This window comes from Penaeus japonicus, unplaced genomic scaffold (assembly GCF_977035675.1).
Source record: "Penaeus japonicus unplaced genomic scaffold, GWHDUDI00000001_assembly GWHDUDI00000042, whole genome shotgun sequence".
Taxonomy (NCBI): domain Eukaryota; kingdom Metazoa; phylum Arthropoda; class Malacostraca; order Decapoda; family Penaeidae; genus Penaeus; species Penaeus japonicus.
Window position 1 is genome coordinate 12,239,900 of NW_028234444.1, and position 26,332 is coordinate 12,266,231.

Genomic DNA, 26,332 nt, shown 5'->3' on the forward strand with positions numbered 1-26,332 from the left:
TGTTCGATTAATAACAAATTGATAGGACCTAGTTTCTATTTTTTTTGCACAATTTAGGCATACTAGTGGCTCTTCGTTCTAATTTTTTTCACTACGTGACAGTGATATCTGGAGAAGTACCTCCTCATTTTAGGTTAAAAGTGTAGAATGTTAACCTAATTTTTATTTAAGTCGTGAACCGCTCGCGCGTACTTAAATAACCCTTGTCTATCCCGCCTCATATGGTAACGGTTGGGACAATTATCGCCACGTTAGTATTGTCTAAGTGTGTATTTTGTGATTGTGAACAACGCCTGCACTAAGAGGAACACGACAATCGCAGTAAAGCTACCACTTCTCTTCTCTCAGCAACTAAAGGTAAGTCACTTTAAGGTTGCTAGACACTGTACCTCCTGTGTTTCCCCGCCCCCCTCCCCATTGCATTTTTTTTCTCCCTGTTTATTGTAAAATCCACCCCCGTCATTCCCCCACCCTCCTTCCCACGCTTTCTCATCTACTTAGTGATAATTTTTCTACGTATCGTTTCGTTAATTTCACTACATTACTTTTCGTTAACATTCGGTAACGTAATATTTCACATCATTATTTTATGTCTCCCGATGTGTACGTTATTCGTTCATTTTTACTATGATACGAATGTTTACCAATTATTCTATGTTATCTTACGTTTGCTATTATTAACGTTTCACAGTTATTCGTATTCTCGTAGACATTCACATAAAGGTGTGACATTAGTCTTTCATAGGAAGCCGATAAAGTAACTGTTTCGTTTACTTATTCTATTATTCTACGCTTTGATTCCTCTACGTTATCTTGTGTGAATTTACGATTACATTTTACTACGTATAATGCATGATTTGTTTTTATGTGCGTTAGTTAAGTAAATAACTGTAAATCACATCATATTCTTATGGCAATAACTTCGAAATTTCTTATATAGAATTTCTAATATCTGTGTGATTTTCTTAAGTTTTCGTTCCTATGCGAAATTTAACATGACGACTTCTTCGAACAAAAATATATTCAGTTACACGTTTAAGATTCGTCATTTGATCTCGTGTGATTATTTTTCTTGTGAATTTAAATATTTTCCTTTCTTGAATATGAATTATACTATGTATTCGTGGGAATGTAATTCACTTTGCGTTAGCATTTAATATATTTGTTCGTTCATTATGGGAAATTGATATAATTTATTTTCTCTTTGCTTCAATATACATTAGATTAAATGTATTTTGCATATGACCTGACCTCACTTGACCCTTGTCCCGTTCGTATGGTCAATCTGAACATAAGACTTTTGACAATGTGTTAATATTTCTCGCGACCATTCTGTCCCTTGTGGTCAAATTCATGACCGTGTGATATTGGGAAATAGCATCACATGTGACCTTCGGTCATTTTTTTGACCCCGTTCTGCACGTGACCTTATCCTATGTCATTCTTGCACGTGTGAATTCGTAAGAAAATCGTTAACGAATATTAAGATATATATATGTCTTACTATGATTTTCTCTACATTTTCATTTATTTTATTGTCTGCATATACGTTTGTATATTTCTGAATGCATGACTTATATATCTGCATCTTCTGTAACATGACATACTTTGTCATTTGTGATTCGATTAATGGTCACACTACTGACCTCACTCGGTCACGTTGTAATCCGATGATTGGATTAACAATTTGTACTGTCTTTGTGAAATTCTATATATTTCTCAACATTCGACAGTCTATGTTTTTGATAATTTTGTTACTCATATGACTTTGTGTACTTATGATTGTTAATTCATTACAATCTCTATGACAATTATTTCATATCTTAACATGTTTCATCACTTCATATTATGATTTATCATCACATTTAGCTAGAAATGTTGACAGATGCATGTTCGTTTCTTTGCTTTATTCCTATTTCATTGTATAGTCATATTCGACTATCTTTGCATTTTTCATTGCATTATCGATTATTGTTACTTCCATATTTCATTGTTTAATTGCAAGTAACTATAATCATCGTATGATATGATTGTTATTATTTTTAATTTTAAGCAATTGTCGACTTCGACAACATTAAACATATATGTTATCATCATAGGCCTCTCCGAGTTTCCGACCTTTTGAAACATTTCATGGGTCAATCGGAACGCCAAATATCGCATTATGATATTACGAACGCAACGTTCACTAGGACAGTCAGGAAAAGGTTTACTTATCATTTCATATTTTACAGCTTTTCAGCTTAACTTTGCCTTTCTCCAGCTACTGTACCTCACTTATCTGGCCTTCATTGCATGACGCCCATTGCATATGCATCTCACACCCTAATTCCGCGTATCTATGGTACCACAATTGAATAAACCGCGAATTACGGGTTAATTTTTCGCACTCCGGTGCATCGCGCCTTCGGAGATCTTGACAACCTGACGTCACAATTAATTCTCTCAAACAGAGACAGCGCGCTTATCACTTATCAGACGTTCCAGGCTTGCTACCTCCACATTTTTATTAGCTATGCACATATTAATGGTATTTCTTTCAGTTGCCCCGATCTTGGCTATTACGCCGCACCTTATTTCAGAAGGACGAGTTCGGCCACGCAAGTGAAATATCCTAGCATAGTCTAATTCATCATATCTATCTTTGTTCTCGAGCTAAGACAGCGTTTCCCCACGGGACGAGTTCAATTTGGCGCATGATCTTACCGACCACTAGCATGGTCATTCAAGGTAAATCACCTATTCCACAACGGAACGACCGCCAGGTCATTGTTATATTAATTTTGTTTTTCTTTCAGCTCTCATTAACATTTATTTTTTCCAGTCTCATCCAATCTGACTCAGGTCGTGCCTTCTAATTAATTGAAGGACTAGATTCGGTTGATATTTGGATTAATATCTTTTTTTCTTTCATAAGCATATTCATGATATTTTTTTTTACCCACTTTGCCTCAAATCTTGACTTCCGGTCACGCCTATTTAAAGGATTAGATATGGTTGGTAATTTGGCTATTATTTTTTTTACATGCATCATACACATTTACATTGTTCTTTCTAATTTGCTACTGACCTTGGCTCATTTGCCGTGCCTTCACTCCCCGAAGGACTAGACTCAGTTAGTAAATGGAAGAACTGCATCTTAACTTACCATTTTTGCATACTCATCACTTATCAAAGCAGACACATATTTTTCACATAGTTCATCCCTCGATGAATCCGGTCTGCTACTGCGTAAGTATTGTCAGCAAATAACATGAATTCAGGTAAATACTTCCTATTTCTTGTTATTGCCAAATCATATGATTTTGTTGCATATATGATTATTTTACAATATGAAATACTAATTTCGCTATACCTTGCAGATAGTACCTGCTGGTAACTACCACATATGTCGACTACCAGGACCATTCTATGCTGTATACGGTTCCTGATGCAGTCAACTCCTTGCATTGTTGCAACTCTCGGGCTCATCCTGAAGCCCGGGACTCCTAATGACTTTTTCCCCAGTCTGATCTTAAACAGATACCGGACTTGCACGGCTGATGATTCGAGCTTGGTCGCGTGTTGGTTGCATCGCACTACGAGCAAGACACAGCATCACCCGATGCCTATTCGCAAGTCGTACTCTTGTATCTTTTGTACTATATTTACCATTACTGGATATACCAATTTATGAGTATATACTATAACTTAGCATAACTTCCTTGCTAATTTTTATTTTGTTTTTAAACATTATGACATAATATGTTAATAATTAGCAATGCACTTATTGTATACATACTTTTGATATCTTTTCAATTTATATTGCATGTTATATTCACCTACTTAATGCATAACTACTATTATCAATTATCTTATAACATGCATCTGCATAATTTTTGCTCCTACGCCCTTTACCCTGTCCCCTCTACAACTATCGTATGCACTAGTTACGTGTATAAAGTTTTTCAGATACGATAGTGATGGATGCAGAAGGGCATGTCAACCAGACGTGTCAATCCTGTAACCAGTGCAGCCCATCTCGAAGCCTGTACTGATTGCACAACCGTGTGATCTTGTGCAATAATCGAGACGTTGCCACGGCATTTCCTGATCTCTTCGTATATTTTCAAGAGCTCCACTGATCACGGATCTCCTGTTTTCTCTGCTAAGTATCGCTGATTTTGGCATTCTCTTTTCGTTATATTTAATTTTCTTACCAAATCGGGACGATTTGGGGTAACGTGGTCGAGCGATATGAAGGTCTTATTGTATACGATAAAGATTCAAAATTCATATCGAAGCAATAATTAAATATTTCTAGTTACTTAAACACAATGTCTCCCAGTTCCAGGTCAGTCCTGAATGCCCACGTTCGGAAGGCGTGGCCAAAGTCCTGCTCTCATTACCACGTGGACCAATCACCGCCGGGTCGGGCAGCTCCCTGACCAATTAGAAGAATTGTCGCTGCCCCTCGTACTGACCCGGTATCCTCCTCAAAATAGGTCATTGATAGATTTACACAGAATTAGTTCGACCTTCAGGTCGAGAAGACCTCCTCCTCAGGATTCCAGGTTGAGTCAGTGTTTAGTGCCTTTAGTGACTTAGCTTATTCCATATACTGTGCATTGTCTGTGTTTTCCTTAGGGCTGTGTTTTCCTTAGTGTTGTGTTTATATTAGGGTTATTGATATATCTTTAGCTCAGGTATTATTAGCTTTGCGATAGGCTTAGCTTCCCCCTTGCATATATATATATCGTACCTCCCTTGTAAATAATGTTATATATATATCTTAATTTTATAATATATTGTTAATGTTTTCGCTACCGTGTTTAACATCATCCCTTTATATATTATGTGTGGGAATTAGATCAATCTCTGCTCGCAACATATTCGGGTGCCCGGGACGGGACCCGTCGTGTCAATTACACAAATAGTGTTAGTATTTAGGATATATACAATTTACACAAACTGGTCGTAGTAGGGACACATCTTAATACCATCACAACTTCTCCGTCTTTGCCTTCTTCATCACCATCGTCTTCTACACATTCTCCTTCTCCTCCTCCTCCTTCCCCTTACCCTTCTCCTCCTGTCTTTCTCCACTGTTGCTCTGTTCATGTGCATCTCCCCTGAGTAGGGATATTTCTCCGCTGATAAGAATCTCCGTGTTGACTCTGCACTCACGGGGAGGGGGGGGAGGGGGGTATTCCAAGCCCTTCCCTTCGGCTCGTAACGCACACGCACCTCATATGAAATAAACATGAAAGTCCTACGACCTTACGGAGACTCGCTGACTGTGCCTATGTTGCCAAACACGGGCCACACGCACATAGAAACAGACAAACGGATAAACGGAACAGACGGACGGACGGACGGACGGACGGACGAAAACACACACACAGACACAGACACACACACACACACACACACACACACACACACACACACACACACACACACACACACTCTCTCTCTCTCTCTCTCTCTCATGCAAACGGAGTGCCACAACAAATTACCTGATGTTAATTTCATGATTGGAGCGAACATAATAAACAAATGAATGACTAAAAGCAATAATAATAATAATGGCAACAATAAAATATACCGCTTTACCTTTACCGGATTAGCATTCATACGAAAGATATTAAAGACTAAATCAACCATAAAGGCAAAGACAGACAAACAATAAACAAATACGATTACAATCTTTAAATTCTATTGAAAGGAAAACAAATAAATATATGAACAAATAAAACTATTTCGCCCAGGCTCCCATTTCGCTACAATGAAACAAGCAAACAAGTAAACGCCAGAGGGCAGGCAGGCCGCCGTCATGGCCCAACTCCCTTCGCAAACAACACGTAAACAAGTGCACCGCTAATGACCACTTTACCCCCAGCGCATAAGGACCAAAGTTGCATGCAGCGGCCGTGATGAGCGCGCGGGCTTCTGTGGAAGGTGGGGGTGAGGGGGTAAGGGAAGAGAGGAGGGTGGGTGGTAAGTGTGAGGGAGATGGAGGAAGGAGGAGTAAATGATGGGAGAGGGAGGGGGTGGGGGCAGATGGGGGAAAGAGGAGGGAAGGGAGAGGGGAAGGGAAGGAATGAAGGAAACATATGTGGGGAGGGGAAAGAGAAAGAGGGTAGGCAGTGGGAGAAGAGAGGGGGAGGGGGGAGGGGAGGGGTAGAAGGGTGGGATCTCCCAAGGGTGCCTCCTTAGCGAGCGGGGCAAAGATTTCCACGAGAAAAGGTAGGAGGAGCTGTTAGTTCGCACGGACTCGGTACAAGATTTCCATATTTTCTTTTCTTCTTGTTCTCTCTGTCTATCGCGCGTCCTCCTTATTCCGAAGTTTATCAATTTTCCTGCATTTCCGATCTACGCGTTTCCTGGGTTTTCTCCTTACCATCCTTCAAATGGCCAATGTTCATCTTCCCTGACCAAGCGAGGCAGTCTACGGACATTGTTAACATTAAAAAGACACCTCTTGTCTGATGTCTGTCACCGCTCTCGATTTTTCTTCCGACAATATCTCCCTCTCTCCCTCTACCTCTCCCTCTTGCTCTTTCTCCTTCTCCCACTCCTCTTCTCTCCTTCACCCTCTCCCATTCTCTATCTCGCTCTCTCTCTCGCTCTCTCTCTCTCCCCCTCTCTCCCTCCCTCCCTCCCCCTGCCATATACCTCGCCTGCTATGACTGGTACCTAGTTGTTGACCCTACCGCCAGGGGGCTCAAGGTCGGCAATCGAGAGTAAAAGTTCAGCCCAAGTTACCTGCTCTAACAGACCCTAAATGGCGTACCATCACACAGCTCGACACAAGAACAACAATTGTTCATGTACATTCCCTCTTTTATTGTTAATTCTCCCACTATTGCACAGGAGATACAAAATAATGAATAGAATTGCGCCGCATATAAATAACGACATTCGAAAAGACCACAAATCCTATTGAATTCCATATGCAACCCTCAAATCTAGGCCTATCGCGAGAGTGCCTATGTGGCCTCCAAACCGAACATTCCGAGCGTCAACTCTACTGTCCAAGTGTCCATGGCCAACATCTTAGCTATCAATCTTGCGGTTCACCCTGGCCACAAAACTTTTTTTTTTTTTTTTTTGGCTTCCGTGTGACAATTACGCATACTGCCCTCATACCGAGAGGAAATCAATCGCCTTTTGATCAGAATCTATTTAACTCTCTCTCTCTCTCTCTCTCTCTCACCTTCCCCTATTTCTTTCTCTCATTGTTTCCCCTCTTTCTATCACTCTCGTCTAGTTCCTATTGCTGTTCACGTGTATACTTAGTATATATCATGAATTAATTTGTTAAAATCAAAAGGCTCTCTCTCTCTCTCTCTTCATTCTTTACCCCAAGTCTCTTTCCCTCACATTCACAAAATACCCGGGCAAAACACAAACAAAAACAAACAGGTAAATAACCCACATCCACTGAATACCCGCACGGTACTTGTAACCCACTTACCCGCCCACCAACAACCACCCGGCTCTGACCTCACAGGCCCCCCACTAACCCCCTCCTCTCACACCAACCCCTCCCCCTCCCTCCCTCTTGCAACACATAGCAATCCACCTGCCAAACTACCACCCACCGAGAACCCTCACTTACCCCTTCCTTTCCCCTCCACTCACCCCTCTCCCTTCCCCCGCTCTCTCTACCCCTTCCCCTTACCTATCACCCTTCCCTCTTCCCCCCTTCTCCAAGCCTCCCCTTCGTTCCCTCTTCCAACCTCCCCTCCTCTTACCCTTCTCCCTCCCTCCTTTTCCCCCCTTCCCCTTCTACCCTCCCTTCTCCCTCTCCCTCTCCCTCTCCCTCTACCCGACCATCCCCCTCTCCTCCCAAGAGAGTATCTACAATGCTCTATCAAGGTTATTCACAAATCACCTGTTTTATGTGCTTTGTTCACCCGCCTACACATTAACAAACTATTTATCGTAATGGATAAAAGACAATGGAAAGAATTTGAATTCAAAATTGCATTTGTATTTGAATTTGCTGGCTAACGGATCTCTGGTGTTCGAATGGAGGAACTGTTTTGTTGTTGTTGTTTTTCTTCTTTCGTGTTCACAAAGATCCGTCGAGATAGATCGATAGATAGAAGAAGAAAGAGATAAATATACGGAAGATAAGGATGGATGGATGGAGGATAGGAGAGACAGAAACAAAGAGAAAGAGAAAGGAAGAGAAAGAGAAAGAGAGAACGCGACAGAGAAAGAAAGATAAAGATAGAAAGAGAGAAAGAATGAGAGAAAGAAATACAGAAAGAAAGAGAGAGAGAATCGGTCACCAATAATGATGCCCTAATGTTACTGTTCTGTTGATGAATATTCCATTATGCAACTCCCCTCGCCCGAATAGGCCATGTGATGATTCATGATGATCCACATTCCATGGTGGTCATAGGTTGTCCCTCCTTTTCTTTTTTTTTTTCTTTTTTTTTTTTTGGTGGGGTGGGGTGGGGGGTGTACAGGTGCTTTCAAGGTCAGTAACGGGATACATACGTCATTAATTAGATAACATGCAATATGAAATACTAACGTGTGTGTGTGTGTGTGTCTGAGTAAGTAAGTGAGCGAGTGAGTGAGTGAGTGAGAGGGAGAGAGTGTTCAAGGGACACCTGCACCCATAAGTGTCTCAGTTCAAAATACATCAAATGTACAAAACTTTCCACTATATAAAATTCCCCAATCTGCATACATGTAAAACCACATGACAATGAAAAGCAAACCATTTTCTTTAATTCAAGGTAAACCCAAGTAAAAACAACAAGAAAACACACAAAAAATAAATTTCTCTCTACCTTGACTACTCCTCCCCCCTCTCGGCACTACAACTCTTTCGACTACATACGACTACAACACAATGGCCTACAACGGCCTACGACTACCCATGATGACCTACGACTAAAATTCTCAATTATGGGTTACGCCCACAGTAAGGTCGCCCATTGTTTCAGCTTTTAAATGGCCGACTTCACCTACGCACGATTTGTAAATGGGGGGGGGGGGGGGAAGCGGGAGGGTGGAGTGGGGTAGGGGGGGATTTGGGGTGGAGGGAGGGAGGGAGGGGGAGGGAGAAAATAATTGGGAGTGGGCGAAGAAAATGGGGAAGAGGGGGAGGAAGGAGGAAGGAGAAAGGAGGTTAGAGGGGAGGTGGAGGAGGAGGAAACAGAGGAAGAGGGAGCATTCGAGAGGGAGAGGAAGGGGGCGTATATTAGAGGGTATGGGAAGGGAGGGGAGGGAGAGGGAGGGTGGTAGGGTGTGCAAAAGGAGAGAGGGAAAGGGGGGGCGGTGAAGACACACGACATAGGTCACTGGCAAAGGTGAGCTGTTCACAATGCTATGTGGTCTGATTGTTCGTTTGATGTTCAAGGAGACCAGCCCTCCGTAGAATTAGCAGGGAGGGGAGGGAGGGGGGAGGGGGGAGGGGGAGGGAGGGAGGGAAGGGAGAGGGGGAGAGAGATAGAGGGAAAGAGAGAGAGAGGGAAAGAGAGAGAGAGAGAGAGAGAGAGAGAGAGAGAGAGAGAGAGAGAGAGAGAGAGAGAGAGAGAGAGAGAGAGAGAGAGAGAGAGAGAGAGAGAGAGAGCGAGGTAAATATAGGTGTCTAATTTCAGAGACAAGAGATACGAGCGACAGAAAGAGAAGACGAAGAAGAAAAACGACACCATTCCGCCACACTCACGTTATGCTCGAGGCGATTATTAACGGAGTTGACCGCGATCTCCTCGAACTCGAACGAATCCTCGGGCCGGTAGTAGATGTAGTAGAGATCAACGGAGCCGTAGAGCTGCGCCGGCCTCAGCCACTGCAGGTAGAGGTTCCCGTCGGGTTGGCACGTCAGGTTGGAGATGATGGGTGCCCCTGGGCCCGACACGTCCGTCTTCACCGTCAGGGGCACCGACGACGTGCCCTCGTGGCGCTGCGTGAAGGCCTTCGTCCACACCTTGAAGTTGGTGTTGGGGGCTGTGGGGAGGAGAGGGGGAGGCGAGTTAGGATCGGATAACATTTTTTCTTTTTTTGTGTGTGTGTAATGTACGATTGTGATGTTGACGATGGATGGTGATGGGGATGATAGTGATGATGAACTTTATGATGATGTTGATAATAACAACTATAACGTTAATAGTGACAAGTAATATCAATTTCAATAGTAGTAGTACTTGTAATGATAATGATAATAATAATGATAATGATGATGATGATAATAATAATGATAATGATGATGATAATAATAATGATAATGATGATGATGATATTAATAATAATAGGACTTATAACAATACTAATAATTATAATAATAATAGCAACAACAACAACAATAACAACAACAACAGTAATAATAATAATGGCCCGTGAAAGAAACGTCGGGATTAGATCCTGCTTGTCTTTTAACTTCGGAAGAATATAATAACATGATTCCTTTGTTAACTTCCTCAGTTTTTCATCATCTTGACAACTTCAGTGGAGTGAGGCGAGCATGTTCCTTTTATAAAGTTCGTCCATTGTTCACAAACTTCTTTACAATCTGGGACAATATGATGAACACGGGCCTTTTGTTTAGTGCAACTGTTGTTCAAAAACCTCCTTGCAACTGCGACAGAAACAGGTGAACGCAAAACCCTTTTGTTCATCCTGATATTTTCACAACTTAGCGGATTGCACATGGGGGTAGCAGGGGAGGGGGAGGAGGAGGGGGAGGGGGTTGGTAACGCAGAAAAAAAAAATCTTGAGGCTAAATATTATCGTCAAGTGAGATTGTTTCGCCAGACGCGATTCTCACTTGAGTGTTGCTCATCATTTGCATAAACACCACGAAAAATAAAGTGGGCACGAGAGAATGAAAAAGAAAAAGGGAGGAGAGGAGGGGGTAGGCGGAGGGGGGGTAAGAGGAGAAGAAAAAAAATCTTGAGAATGAGGATTGAGGAGCCAGGAGGAGGAGGAGGACATTGGGTTCTCAGCGTGGGCACCGAAAAAAAGGAGAAAAGAAGATGAAAAAGAAAAAGGAGGAGGCACAGGAGGAGGAGGGGGTAGGCGGAGGATGGGGGGGGGGAGGAGTAGAAGAAATATAAGCAGAAGTAGAAGTAGAAGAAGAAGAAGTAGAAGAAGTAGAAGAAGTAGAAAGAAGAAGAAGAAGTAGAAGTAGAAGAAGTAGAAGTAAAAGTAGAAGTAGAAGAAGAAGAAGAAGAAGAAGAAGAAGAAGAAGAAGAAGCAGAAGAAGAAGGAGACAGAGAAGAAAAAAAAAACGAAAAAAAAAGAAAAAGAAAAAAAAATGCGATAAAAATCAACACACAAAGGTACGATGAATTGAGAACCCACGCTCACAACACACACAAACACACCTGTTCAATAAACCGGTATGTTGGTCGTGTGGGCTTCTAATTTGTTTCTGCCTCCTCTTGCATCGCAAATCACGGCGACCGAAGAGCATCATTTGTGTCATATTTAGTGTCATTATGTAATCCACTGTGACTCCCATGGCCATCAGCATAATTTTAATAAGCACTGAGTCACGCAGCGGGTGGGGGGAGGGGGAGGGGTGGTTGGGTGGGTGGGGGGGTGATCAGTTTAGTAATGATGCTTTAGTAATGATGATGATTCGCATTCGCTCTTTCTTTCTATTTTTTTTTCTTTCTCTCTTACGCTTTCGCTCTCCTTCTGCCCTTCTCCTTCTCCTTCCCTCTCCTTCTCCCTCCCCTTCTCCCTCCCCTTCTCCTTCTCCTTCTCCCTCCCTCACCTCGTTCTCTCTCCTAACTTTCCTCCTCTTCCCTCTTCTTCACTCCTCCCTTCAAGACTGTGACCTTAAAGAATGATTGGAACGCCCCCCCCCTCCCAATCGGTTTCGACATCACAACACGCTCCAATCGCGTCGACCGGACCCTCATTAACATGCCGAGTCACGCCTCAGCAGTGACCGTCGCAAGCAAGTAACAAGCAAGGTAGCGAAGAAAAAAACAAGTAAGCAATGCAACGAAAATTCATTAATTACAAAAAACGAAAAATGTAAACAGGCAACAACAACAACAAAAAAAAACAAGGAAGAAGCGAAAAGAGAAAGCACGAATGCAACGAAAAACAAAAAACAAATAAGCAGCAAGCAACAAAAAAGTAAGTCGACATGCAACGAAAAAAAACAAGCAAGAAAGCAACATAAAAGAAAAGTAACCAACGGAAAAATTAGACATGCAAGCATGAAAGCAGATAAAAAGCACAAACGAGTCACGGTGATACGTTCCGCTAGTGACACCATGTGGAGGACAGGAAGGAGGGAAGGGGAGAAGAGGGGAAGGAGGGGAGGGAAGGGGAGGGGAAGGAGGGGAGGGGAGGGGAGGGGAGGGAAGGAGAGGGAAAGGAGGGGGAGGAGATATTGGACGAAAGGAAGGGGATGGAAGGGAAAGAAAGGAGAAAGGAGAACGAAAGAGAGAAGAGAAGAGAAAATGAAAAACGAAAAGGAGAAGCGAAAAGGGAGAGGGAGAAGAGGGGTAGCGAAAAGGGAGAGGGAGAGGAGGAGAGGGTAGAAGATAGGGAGAGGGTGGGAGGAGAAGATGGAAAGAGGGAAGGAGAGAGAAGGTGGGGAAGAGGGATTAAGAGTAAGAGAAACAAGAGGCGAGGGGAAGGACGGAGGAGAGATAGGGAAAGAGAAGTGGAGAGGGAGAGGAGAGAAGGAAAAAAAAGAACAAGGAACACGAAAAAAGGGGGGAGGAAGGCAAGAAGAAAGTAGGGGGGGAAGCCAGAAAAAGACAGGGAGGAGGGGGGAGAAAGACAAGGGGACAAGAGAGAAAACGAGGAAGAGAGAAAGGAAAGGATGAGCATTAATGACAACCAAACGAATGCAGAAGAAAACAACAAAGCAAAGCGATCAAAAGAGAGAAAAGAGAAGAAAGAGAGAAAAGAGAGACAATCCAATATACCAGGACGTCATTAGAAAAAGAGAAAAAAAACTACATAAAATAAATGTATGAAAAATAAATAATGATACTTCTCATGTGTCGAAATAACCTTTAGCCTTTCACTGTAGTCTATTTTAAAACTTTAATCTGATATCCAATTTCGAAAGTATTTACTGATACATATATCGGTTAATCGCCCCCCTCTCTTTCTCTATCTCTCTCTCTCACCTTTATAATTCACCTATTCATTCTTTTTCTTTATATCTGTCTATCCCACGCATCTTTATCTTTCTTTATTCGTTCTATCGGGTGCATGTCTGAATATTTACGTACCCACGCGTGAGTGCAAGTGCGTATGTTTGCGTGGCCACGTGTGCTCGCTTCCCGAGGGTGACACACACTCACACGCACACTCGCTTCCTTTCTTTCTCTCTGTTTATTCAGGAGCATTCGTTAATATTTCCATTGTCTGTCTGTGTGTCTGTCTGTCTCTAACGCATTCTCACTCACTCTCTCTCTCTGTTTGTGTGCGTGAATATTTACATATCCACGCATGAGTGCAAGTACGTATGTTTGTGCATGTGGTTGTGTGTCACTACGTGTGCTCGCTTCTTGGGGGGAGGGGGGGGGGGTGACACACGGGTTCACTATATGAAGGAGGAGGAGGGGGTGGAGGGTTGAGTGGCAAACGGGCCTGCCAATTAGCCCATTGTTACCTGCGGTCCGGGGTGGTCACCAGATCACTTAACCTCCGCGCCTAACTGGCTTCCTTTGTTTATATACTGTTCTGCCATCTGTTGACGTTTGTCTGTCTGTCTGTCTTCCGTTTTTGATTGCGGTGGAGCTGGAGGGGCAGCGATGATATGGGGAGGGGGGTGAAGGAAAATAGGGAAGAAGGGGAAATGCTCTTTGTTTGTCAGTCTGTCTGTCTTCCGTTTTTGATTGCGGTGGAGCTGGAGGGGCAGCGATGATATGGGGGGGGGGGGGAAGTGAAGGAAAATAGGGAAGAAGGGGAAATGCTCTTTGTCTGCCTGTCTGCCTGCCTGCCTGCCTGCCTGCCTGTCTGTCTCAGCCCCACTTTCACAGGAACAGAACACACATAAGCGCAAATAGACAAACAGACACGCACCAAGGCCACTCTTACGCGGCAAGTGGGAACACTACCCTTACTTATGCGCACCACAACAATGTCGCCCTCGCTCACGCCTAGTAATTTTCAAGATCACATAATGGGGAGAGGGAGAGGGAGAGGGAGAGGGAGAGGGGAGAGGTAGAAGTGGGAGGGTGAGGGGAGAGAGATGGAGGGGGAGGGGGAAGGGAATGGGGAATGGGGACTTCTGAGGGAGTGGAAGGGAGAAGGGACAGGGAGAGGGGAGAGGAGGAGGGGAGAGGAAGGCAAAGGAAGTTGGGAAAGGCGAGGGAGAGGGAACAGGAAGTGGGGGATAGGGGGGATAGTGAACGAAGGGAGTGTGAGAATAGGAGGAGGGAGAAGAAAGGAATAAGAAGATACGGGAGAGGGGGAAGAGGAAAAGAGGGTGCATGCCACAGGAAGTGGGTCACTGTCGCGTATTTTTCGAATCTTTTGTTTCGGTGGGGGGGGGGGGGGCGGTGTCCCGGTAGCGTCCATCTTTGTTCACCTGTTTTCTTACCTTTTTTACCCACTCTTAATATTCTTTTCTTTGTGGCTCGTGGGGAGAGGGGAGGAGGGGGAGAAGGGGGGAAGGGGAGAGGGGAAGGTCGCGATGACATCACAGTGGTCTTCTTCCCAAACGAGAAGGAGGAGGAGGAGGAGGTGGAGGAGAAATGAAGGAAGGAAAGACGAAAGGAAGGGAGGAAGGAAGGAAGGGAGGGAGGGAGGGAGGGAGGGAGGGAGGGAGGGAGGGAGAAAGGAAGGAAAGAAGGAAGGGAGGAAGAGAGGAGAAAAGAAGATTCTTAAGAAAAGAAACGATAAAAGACGAGAAGAAAAGAGAACGGAAAATAAAAAAGAAAGTCAAATAAAAGAGAAAAGAAAACAGAGGACATAAATGCCGAGAGAGCGAGAGACTAAACAAAAAGAAAAAAATAAAAAAGAAAAAAGAAAAAAGAAAAAGAAAAGAGACACACGCCTCAAAACAAACCCATTCACCCCCGAACCACCACTAACCGCAAAAACCAACCCAACCACTCAGCGAACCACACCGAACCAACCCTCTCGAACCAGAGCCGCGCGAAATACCCGGGCGTCGGCGCCAAATCGCGACCTTTCCGCCACTCGACCTTTCTGCAGCATCCAAAGTTCATCTTCCCGCGGGCGAACCTCCGACAGCGAGCGCGGGAGAGCGAGATTGGCGAAAGCATTCACCTCTCCCGCGGCCATGTCGGTCGGAAAGTGATGATAATGTTGTGATGATTCTGAAGGTGGTGGTGATGGGCGGTGGTGGTGATGGGCGGTGGTGGTGGTGGTGGTGTTGGGCAGTGGTGGTGGTAGCGGTGTTGGAGGTGGTAGCGGTGATGATGAGGACGTTGATAATGCTAATGGTGATAGTGGTGGGGATGATGATGATAATGATGATGGTGACGACGATGGTATCAACAATGTCAATAATTATAACCGAGCCCTCAGCCCACCTAGAGCTCGCACCCAACTTCCGCCAACGCCAACAAAACAAACCCACCTGTCCCTAAGTACCCCTTCTCCTACCCCATTCCCCATTCTCTTTCATCCTCCTAATTTACTCTCCTCCCTCCTCCCCCCTCCCCCCTCCTCTCCACATCTCTTTCCCCCTACCCCCACCCAACCCCCCGCCTCCAACCAGCCAACCAGCCTCCCATCACCTCTCATCCTACCCCACCCTACACTACCCCCACACCCTTCCCCTTTATCCCACCTCCTCCCCCACCCCTCCCCCTGCGGCCTGCGTCAGCGCCCCCATCTGCCACCTGTCAAAGCGTCAATCACAGGCTAATACAAGGACGAAGCAGCAAGCGAGCCGCCGCCGGAAGTTCGACAGATTTGCGCACGCGTGAACAGCTGCACATGCACACGACCTTGCAAGCATACATACACACACATACATCCATGCATGCACATGTGTTTTTTTTATAGTGACAAATGGGAATGGTAATGATTGGTGATAAAGGTGGTAATAATGATCAAGGTGATGAATGTTTCCTTTCTTAATGACACTAATCAAGTAATTCATCGAATTTCACAAGAACACTTCGCAAGCATTTTCTGCGAACGTCCCCCGCTTCGATCTGCAACCTGCACACTCAGTTTCATTCAACAGGCAACCCAAAACAATGTGCAAAGTCAAACAAACCCAAGCGATGATATGGGGAGGGGGGGTGAAGGAAAATACGGAAGAAGGGGGAAACAAAGTCAAAATCAAACAAAGTCAAACAAACCCAAGGTAAGATACTCTCTCTCTCTCTCTCTCTCTCTCTCTCTCTCTCTCTCTCTCTCTCTCTCTCTCTCTCTCTCTCTCTCTCTCTCTCTCTCTCTCTCTCTCTCACACACACACACACACACACACACACACACACACACACACACACACACACACACACACACACACACACACACACACACACACACACACACACACACACACACTCACTGTCTCACACACACACACGCTCTCTTTATCTCACACACACACTCTCTCTCTTTCTCACACACACACACACTCTCATGCACACGCACAAGCAGAGAGAGAGAGAGAGAGAGAGAGAGAGAGAGAGAGAGAGAGAGAGAGAGAGAGAGAGAGAGAGAGAGAGAGAGAGAGAGAGAGAGAGAGAGAGAGAGAGAGAGAGAGAGAGAGAGAGAGAGGAGGGGGGGCAGCCCTTGAATAACAAAAAATAATAAATTATAATGACCTGAATTAGACGCATTCTCATAAAAGCTTTAAGAATACAGGGATAATGATATGAGGCCCCCCAACCTCTAAGATAATGGGAAACAAACATTTCTCTCTCTTATCACTTTTTTTTTTCTTCATCTTATGTACTGTACATATCTTTTCACAATCATTCTTTCTATTTTACAGTTTCTTTTTTCACCACGTGTGTTCGTCCATCTTCTTGTTTTCTTCTTCTTTCTCATATTTCTCGTCCTCCTCTTCCCATTTCCCCTTTCCTTTCTTCTTCTCTTCCCATTCTCCTTCTCCTACTTCTTCCCTTCACATTCTCCTTCTCCTTCTTATCTTCCTTCTTCTTCACCTTTTCCTTCTCCTCCTTCCCCGCTTCCTTTTTCTTCTCCTTCCCTACCTCTTTCTTCTCCTTTCCATCCATCCTCCTACTCCTCCCTCCCTTCCCATTCTCCTTCTCCCCTATTCCTTAATCCTCATATCACCTTTTTTTCCTACCACCCATGTGTACACCCTAGAGATCAGACTAAAACGCCCTCCGGAAACGCAACACATGGCTACCCATCCACGCCCTACCCCATTCTCTCTCTCTCTCTCTCTCTCTCTCTCTCTCTCTCTCTCTCTCTCTCTCTCTCTCTCACACACACACACAATCATCTAAATAAAACACAAATACATGGACAAACATCTACGCAAAAGAAACACAAAAATAAATAAAGAACGAAATAAATTTAGAACAGAGAAACTTTTTAAAAAATTAGTTGCACAAGAATCCCCCATATCATTTGCAAGGTGACGAGTAACGACGAGCTTTTCCCAGCGAGTGCGTGTGCAACATCCTTCCCTTAGCCCCCCCCCCGTTCTCCCACTCCCCCCCAACCCCTTCTTCACACTCTGCAACAACCCGTATATTGCATCACTGCACCGTTGCCAAATCGTTGCAATATCTTCGTGAGAATTAAAAAAATATATATATACACATATCTATCGTTCGGAGACTGCCATTGCTGAGGGCAACGCGTCCTTGGGATCAGGGGAGGGGGGAGGGGGAGGGGGAGGGGGAGGGGAGGGGGATGGGGGGATGGGGAGGTGGTGGGAGACAAGACGGAGGGGGAAGGGGGCGCCAAGGGAATGGGGTGGAAGTAAAGGGGAATTAAGGGGGGAGAGGTGGGAGGTATGGAAAGGAGTAACGGAAGTGAGTGATGAGACAGAGAGATAGGGAGTGAGAAAATAAAAGGAGAAAGGATAGAAAGATAGAGGGAAGGGGAAGGGGGTAGGAAGAGAGGAGTAACTGGGAGGAATGAGACGAGGGATAGAGAAGGAAGAGAGGGGACGGGTGAAAAGGAGGGGAAATGAGAGTGATGAACGTAGGAGGGAGACATTGAGAAAAAGGGGAAGAAGGGGGAAAGGAGAAAGAGAAAAGGGGAAAAAACAAAAGCAAATGGAGAAAATGAAAGAAAGAAATACAATAAAAGCCAAGGGAAAGGAGAAGAGAAGGGAATAAGGCCTAAGGGTAAAGGAAAAAGAGAGGGAAAGGAGGCGAGAGGATAGAGAGGGAGGATGGACAGCACCTGTTCGTTGCTGTGATTGCTGCCTCCGAGAGACCTTCCGCCGCCCTCCATGACCTCTCCTCCTTCCGAAGGATCGAAAAGAAGGAAGGAAGGAAGGAAGGGAGGAAGGAGGGGAGGAGAGGAAGGAAAGATCAGAGAAAGGGAGATGAAGAAAATAAATAATCGAGAAAAGCAAAGGGAAAGAAAAAAATAGGAAAAAAAATCAAAGAATGAAGAAGAGACAGAGAGACAAAGCCCCTTTAAAGAACCACCCCTTTGGCTGTCCGTCCGTCCGTCTCTCACGGAAGGACAAAGTGATCACGCTAATCACCCGTTCCATCTGCGTCATTAAGTCTTTCCGAGAGACTGACAAAATGACAAACTGACAGACAGACAGAGTGAGTGAGTGGATGAGTGGGTGGGTAAGTGAGTAAGTGAGTGAGTGAGTGGGTGTGCGAGTGAGTGAGTGAGTGAGAGAGAGAACAAGAGAGACAAGAGAAAGGTGAAGGAGGCAAAAGCACCACTTGAAAACACACAAAGAAACCCCGTCAGGACAAAGGAAACTTAAGAAAAAAAAAGGAAAATTAGACGAAGTACCACAAAAAAGAGTGAGTTCACGCCAAGCAGAGAATATCTCCTCTATCTCCCCCTTTACCCCCCCCCAAAAAAAAAAAAAAAAAAAAAAAAGGTGCAAGAGCCACAATGCACAAAGCGCGCGCGGACACCTGACAGTCACAGATGACGTAACCCAGTCTCGTCTGTCACGCGGTATGTATGGCAGAACCCCAAGACTTCGTACCCGCTTTTGTCGCCCGTCTCATTCCCTTACTTCTCCTTCTTCTCCTTCGCCTTCTTTTTTTTTTCTTAATCTTCTTGTTCTTCTTCCTTACTTTTTTTCGTCTGCTTCTTTAGTTTCTCCTTCTCCTTCTACACCCTTTTTATTTTGTTCTCCTTTTCTTTCTTCTCCTCCTCTTACTCGCTCTCCTTCTCCCCTTCCATTTCCTCGTATCATCCACGATCGCCAAAAACATCTCCTTCGCTTTGTTTCCACTTCCATCGCCTATACGTACGGGGGGGGGGAGGCTAGGGTGAGGGTGGGGGGGGGGGGGCAAGGAAGGAGGAAGGTGAGGAGAGGGGTGAATAGAAGGAGGAAATGAGGGAGGGAAAGAGAGGGAAGGAGGAAAGGAAGGAAGGAGAGAGAGAAGAGAGAGAAGAGAAGAGAAAGGAACAGAAAAAAAGAGAAAGAGACACAATGGGGTGAGGGAAGCACGGAAGGGAAAAAAGGAAAGAAAGGAGGGGGGGGGCACGGAAGGAAGAAGAAGTGAGTGAGTAAGGGATCTGGGGAGGGAGGGAGAGGGTGGGAGTAGGGAAAGGCCAGCCCACCCAACGGTAACTGTACACTCCACGAGGATGGTATTCCGTTACCAGAGACCGCTGACTCATCTCTGTCGCCGTGACTCCGGTTGTACTCCCTCGACTGCTTGCAAAAAAAAGTTGCGACTTACACAAGTATGCTACGAGACAGAAAACGTCAACAGCATAACAGCCACTGGTCCCTCGGCATTGTCTAAATCCGGAACGGCGGGTATGCACTAGGGAGCACGTGCGCGCGCACACACACACACACACACACTAAGAACCACACACATACACACTAATTCTCTCTCTCTCTCTCTCTCTCTCTCTCTCTCTCTCTCTCTCTCTCTCTCTCTCTCTCTCTCTCTCTCTCTCTCTCTCTCTCTCCCTCTCCCCGACACACATCAATAATCTCATCTCATGGGCTGATAGAGAACGTCATAAATGTAACATATTAATCCCAAAGATAACACGCGGTAGATAAGAAGTTCTTTTAGATTTAGAGTTCAGAGGGGACAATAAAAACTTTTAATCACATCTACTCAATAAAAACAATAGCGTCTCATGTGTCACTACAACAATAACATTAATTCCAACAACAACATACATTTCATGAGGAAAGCAACATGATAAAATAACATGAAAAGAGTCCCCATTTCTTTGCGTGATTTATATCTTTCGGAAATCGTGAAATTACCGGATATAAAGCAGACAACAAGAAATCATTCACGAATGACCTTAGAGAGCAAGAAAGCAAAGATGGGGGAAGGGGGGAAGGAAAATGGGAGGGGGCAAGAAGGAAGGGAGAGAGGGAGGGAGGAGAGAGAGATCTTTTATAGAAACAGTTCACAGAAACACACACACACACACACACACACACACACACACACACACACACACACACACACACACACACACACACACACACACACACACACACACACACACACATATATATATATATATATATATATATATATATATATATATATATATATATATATATACATACATATATACATACATATATACAGAGAGAGAGAGAGAGAGAGAGAGAGAGAGAGAGAGAGAGAGAGAGAGAGAGAGAGAGAGAGAGAGAGAGAGAGAGAGAGAGAGAGAGAGAGAGAGAGAGAAAGAGAGAAGGAAAAAGTGCCTCACCCAAATCTTATCACAACAGGAGAAGAAAAAAAAGAAGAAAAAAAAAAAGCGAGAGAGAGAAAAAATAATAATCCGGGTGGAAAACATTTAATCCGGCTTTTAAGAAAGTGGACACCCCCTCCTCGTTAATTACACACACGATATCGGGACAGCCATCGGCTATCAACGGATTCATTGCAGGGTCTTATCAATGCCCTCCCCTCCCCCCCTCCCCCCTCCCCCCTACAAACAACCCCACCCCCACCCCTTACCCCTTAAGACAGAGGTTTGCGTTCACATACGGTCGACCTTCAAGAGGGAGAGGTTATATCTCTGTACCGCGGAAGTTCATTGTTCACTTAATACTTATAATAGTAATGGCCGGTTTCCTCTTGCTATCGTTATCGGTTCTATTATCGGAGACGGAGTCGTAGGTACCGATCTCTTTCTCTCTCTCCTTGCTCTTGTTTCTCTTTCTCTCTTGTGGTCTTAATGTTATCTTTTTCCCCCCCTTTCTTTTAATATTTTCGTCTTACTCCCTCTTAGTTTTGATATCGTAGTCTTCCTCTCTTTTACTCCTATTGTTACTCTCTCTCTCTCCCTTTTACTCTTAATATTCGTCTTTCTCTTAAGGTCTCCTTCTCTCTCCCTCTTACTCTTAATTAACGTCCCCCTCTCTTTCCCTCTTACTCTTAACGTCCCCCTCTCTTTCCCTCTTACTCTTAACGTCCCCCTCTCTTTCCCTCTTACTCTTAACGTCCCCCTCTCTTTCCCTCTTACTCTCCCCGTCTAAGCGCAACTCCCACAAACTTCAAGAACAATGACAAAACAAGTTTTAAAAAAGTATAAAAAAAATTACGCCTTCACTTAAAAAAAGGCAATAACCACAAACATAACAACCACCACGAAACCGCAATAAACTCCCCTCCACCCCCCCCTCCCCCCTCTCCCTCTCTTCCGTTATCTGTCCGCCCGAGTGAATAATAAGTCTCTCGAATTTCCGGTCGTTTATCTATTTCTTCTTTTCTGTTTATTTTAGGCTTATTAGAGTGAAGTTTAATTGTTTTTTATATCATTTATCGACTGGCTTCATTTATTAATATCATGAACTTCACCTGTATTTATTTGACGCTATCAATATTCAAATGAGGATTTGCGTTCGCTTAAATCTTTTATAAAAAACAAATCCTCCGGCTGAAAATTACATAATCATCAATATAAATAAATAATGAAACCTCGGTTAGACAACTGACATCCAACAAAGAAGAAAATGAATCGTTTATTACAAATTGGAAAAAACAAAACAAAAAAACATCGACCTTCCACCAACCAGGATCTCACGTACCCCCCCCCCTCAAAAATAAAAAATAATAATGACACCAATCTAAAACAAAAGAGAAGAAAAACAAGGGGCGAAAGCGTCTAATCTCTCAATATCTTGCAAGATGTCTCCCTTATCCTTCACGCAATCTTAAGAAAGAGGTCGCCGTGTCAATAATTTCATGACGGTGCTGTCCTTGCCTCGCCAGTGCATGGGATGGCACGCGCCAGGCAGGAACACTGGCGGCTGCGTCATCACGTACGGGCTGTGACGTCATCGCGAAGGTTAATGAAATAGACACACGTCTCAAGTGTCGATATTTTGTTTACCTTTCCAAGAGTAATGTATGAATGATGATGATCATGGTGATGATTATCATTTTCATTGTAATTACTATTATCTTCATTATCATTTTTATTATTATTATCATCCTTACTGTCATCATTATCATTATAATTTCAAACATCATTATAATTATCATTGTAGCTATTGTTATCTGCATCAATTCAATGCGTCTCATTACTATTACCATTACCATTATTATTATTATTATCACTATGATTATCAGTATCATCACTATCATCATTATCATTACCATAACAAAATGAATCAGCATCCATATCATTAGCAATATCATCATTATCATCACGTTTCTTAGATCTTTTTGCCGTCTTTATCATCCCACTTTTTTCGCCCAGTTCCTTTTCCTTGTGGTCAGCTGTTCCTATCCCAAATACACGCGATGCTGTAGCCACCCAGGTGCTGATGTCCTCCATCCTGTTTCCTACATTCTACATCCTGACCGCGCATGCATCCTACTTCCTGGCCTCCTGTATGCCTTCGTCTCTATCTGTCTCGCTCTCCTCTAGCTGTTTATCTCTGACTCTCCCTATTCTCTTGTTCTGTTTCTGTCTCTCTCTGTTAATCCCATTTGCCCTCTCCCTCTCCCTCTTCCTCACTCTCCCTCTTTTCCTTCTTCCTCGCTCTCCCTCTTTTCCTTTTCCTCCCACCATCCCTCCCTCTCTCCCTCAATCTCCCTCTCCCTCTCTTTCTCCCCTCCCTCTCCCTCTCTCCCCTCTCACGCTCTTTCTCCTCTCGTGACTCAACGGAGGGTTACGCATGTTTACATCTTGAACTGGCGTCTTCCCTGCTCTGTGACAGCCACGTATACGCCGCCTTCCTCGGGCCGCCGCTCATTTCCTATTTCACGCACGTTTGCATCGTCACGTCGGCATTTTTCGTCGGCTTCTTATATTTTTTATATTCTCTCTCCGGTCACACCTTGCCTCTCTCTGTCTATGTCTCTTTTTCTTTCTCTACTGTTTCTCTCTTTCTACTCTCTCTCTCCGGTCACACCTTATCTCTCTGTCTCTGTCTCTCTTTCTTTCTCTACTTTTTCTCTCTTTCTGCTCTCTTTCTACTCTCTCTCTCTCTCTCTCTCTCTCTCTCTCTCTCTCTCTCTCTCTCTCTCTCTCTCTCTCTCTCTCTCTCTCACTCCTTTCTAAGCCCCGCCTCCCTTCTCTCCTATGCAATGTCTCCCCCCCCCCTCTTCCCTCTCACTTCCTCCCTTCTCCCGATCTTCTTAGCCCTTGCCGCACTCCTCCCAACCATCACACCTTCTTCCCATCTTTCCTCACCTCAACCTTCCCCCTCCCCCCCTTTCGTTAACGACCCCGCAAACGCCAAACATCAATTACCCGAGAACGTCATTTCCGGTTTCCTTTCACGGCTCACAATGGAGACAATTTAAGAAAGAGAAAATGTAAAAAAAAAAGAAAGAGAGAGAAATAAAAATTATGTAAAGAAAATTACATCAAAAGAAAAATCAGGGAGTAGAGAAAGGAGAGGAGATGAGAGGAGATGAGAGGAGAGGACAGAGAGACAGAGATGAAGGCTAAGAAGAACAGCAAAATGAAAAAAGAGGCACAAAAAAAAACAACTTAACCTCTGTCCAGGTCAACAGCCACAGTGCGGCGCTGCAAACAAATGCGCATCAGAGCGCATGCGCACGCGGATCGTAAATAAAGAATTAAATAAAGTAGAGCCACTGAGATGAAGAGAGGAGGTGACTTAAATAGATAATAATGACAATTGCAATGATACAAACAATGATAATAATAATATTGGATGTTACACAACAACTAATAGAAAAAAAAATAATGGTGATAATTATAATAACATCAATAATAACAACAATAACTCCATTCATTGCAAATATTCCCGTGGAAAGCAAAGGAGAGAAGAAATACAAGATACACAGATAAATGAAGTGAGAAAGAGAGAGAAAAAATATCTGTCAGGGTGCTGATGCTGATGCTGCTGAGTCATCCTTTCATCTCCTGCAGCTGAGGTGAGTTCGCACAAAGCCATTCTCAGTCAGCGAGGGGGAGGGGAGGGGAGAGGGGATGGGAGAGGGGGGGAAGTGGATGGGAGGGGGAGGGGAGAAGTGAGACAGGAGGTGGAGTTGGAGATGGAGGGGGATGGGAGGTAGAGAGAGGGGAGGGGTGAAACAAGAGGTGGAGGGGGAAGGGTGAGGTCAGAAAGGGGAGAGGGGAACGAAAGAGAGAGAGAGGGGGAGGGAAAGGGTGCACCAATAAAGATTCCTAATGCCATCATAAAAAAATGCTATAGTGATAATAACGAAGGCTATATTAAATATTTCAAATACGATGACAAAATAAGTAATAGTAATAATAAACAAATAACAAAAATAACAATAACAGCAGCAGCAACAACAACAATAATCATGATAATAACCAAAACATCACCAATAACAAAACAAACAACATAAACAGAGCAACGCCGAGAAGCAAGAGAGCCCGAGGGGAAAAAATCGCGGAAAAATATCGCAAGACAACTCCCACGCGGCGCCATCTTCGCCCACTCCTCCTGCAGAAGGAAGGGTCGTGGGAATGACCCGTTTCGGACGCCGCGATTTCGGAACGGCCGAGGAATTACGTAAGGGCGGTGTCTTCAGCAGGGCGGGAGGGAGCGCGCGTGGGAATGGGTGAGTTTTGGGTGTGGATGTGGGTGAGTTGGTTGGTTGGGTGGATGGGTGAGTGTGTGTGGGAGGGTGTGTGTGGCAGGGTGTGTGTGTGTGTGTGTGTGTGTGTGTGTGTGTGTGTGTGTGTGTGTGTGTGTGTGTGTGTGTGTGTGTGTGTGTGTGTGTGTGTGTGTGTGTGTGTGTGTTTGTGTTCACATATTGTATGTACACATACGTAGAAGCACTACAATTTCATATCTACACACACACACACATACACACACAAACTATTATAGATAGCGTAGTACAATATCCGTAATCTTAACGAGACGAATATATATACATATATATATATATATATATATATATATATATATATACATATATATATATATATATACATATATATTTATATATTTATATAAATATATATATATATATATATATATATATATATATATATATATATATATATATAAACAAAATAAACCATGACCGTTACATCCTCCTCCCATTTTCTATGCGTCTGTTCGCGCCATGACCCGCTCCCGCGAACAATGCCCAGGTAGTCATGGCGACACACATGAATAGTCCGGCGCTTCGTTGCCATATCGGTGAGCGAGCGAGCGACTGCAGAAGGTAGGGGGAACGGGGGCTTAGTGAAAGAGTGAAAGAGTGAGTGAGTGAGTGAGTGAGTGAGTGAGTGAGTGAGTGAGTGAGTGAGTGAGTGAGTGAGTGAGTGAGTGAGTGAGTGAGTGAGTGAGTGAGTGAATGAGTGTGTGAGTATGTGTACGTGCGATTGAGTGTAAGTACATGTGTGCGCGCGTACGTGTTGTCATTAAGTGCCAGTTCCCACATGGTGTCTCGGAGCGGCTTATGACACGCACAAATTACTCTTGTTATACCTGTGGGACCCGCATCTTTGGCAACAGATAGCGTACCGAGTTAAAAAAGATTGGTGTAGAATGAAAGAGAGAGAAAGAGAGAAAGACAGAGAGAAAGAGAGAGAAAGAGAGAGAAAGAGAGAGAAAGAAAGAAAGAAAGAAAGAAAGAAAGAAAGAGAGAGAGAGAGAGAGAGAGAGAGAGAGAGAGAGAGAGAGAGAGAGAGAGAGAAGAGAGGAGAGAGAGAAAAGAGAGGAGAGAGAGAAAAGAGAGGAGAGAGAAGAGAGAAAGAAAGAGAGGAGAAAGAGTGAGGGAGAGAGAGGAGAGAGAGAGAGAAGAGAGAGAAGAGAAGAGGGAGGAGAGAGAGAAGAGTG

General features: G+C 44.2%; 1 protein-coding gene across 6 annotated transcripts in view; it reads right to left on the bottom strand.

Annotated features, from left to right (window-relative positions):
- Positions 1–26,332, bottom strand: part of Ptp99A (Protein tyrosine phosphatase 99A) — a 1,207,867-nt gene that overhangs the window by 27,772 nt on the left and 1,153,763 nt on the right. For all 6 annotated transcript variants that reach the window (XM_086535154.1, XM_086535153.1, XM_086535151.1 and 3 more), the window contains one exon: positions 9,677–9,957. In XM_086535154.1, coding sequence (XP_086391280.1) covers positions 9,677–9,957 — 281 coding nt within the window. The remainder of the gene's footprint in view (positions 1–9,676; positions 9,958–26,332) is intronic.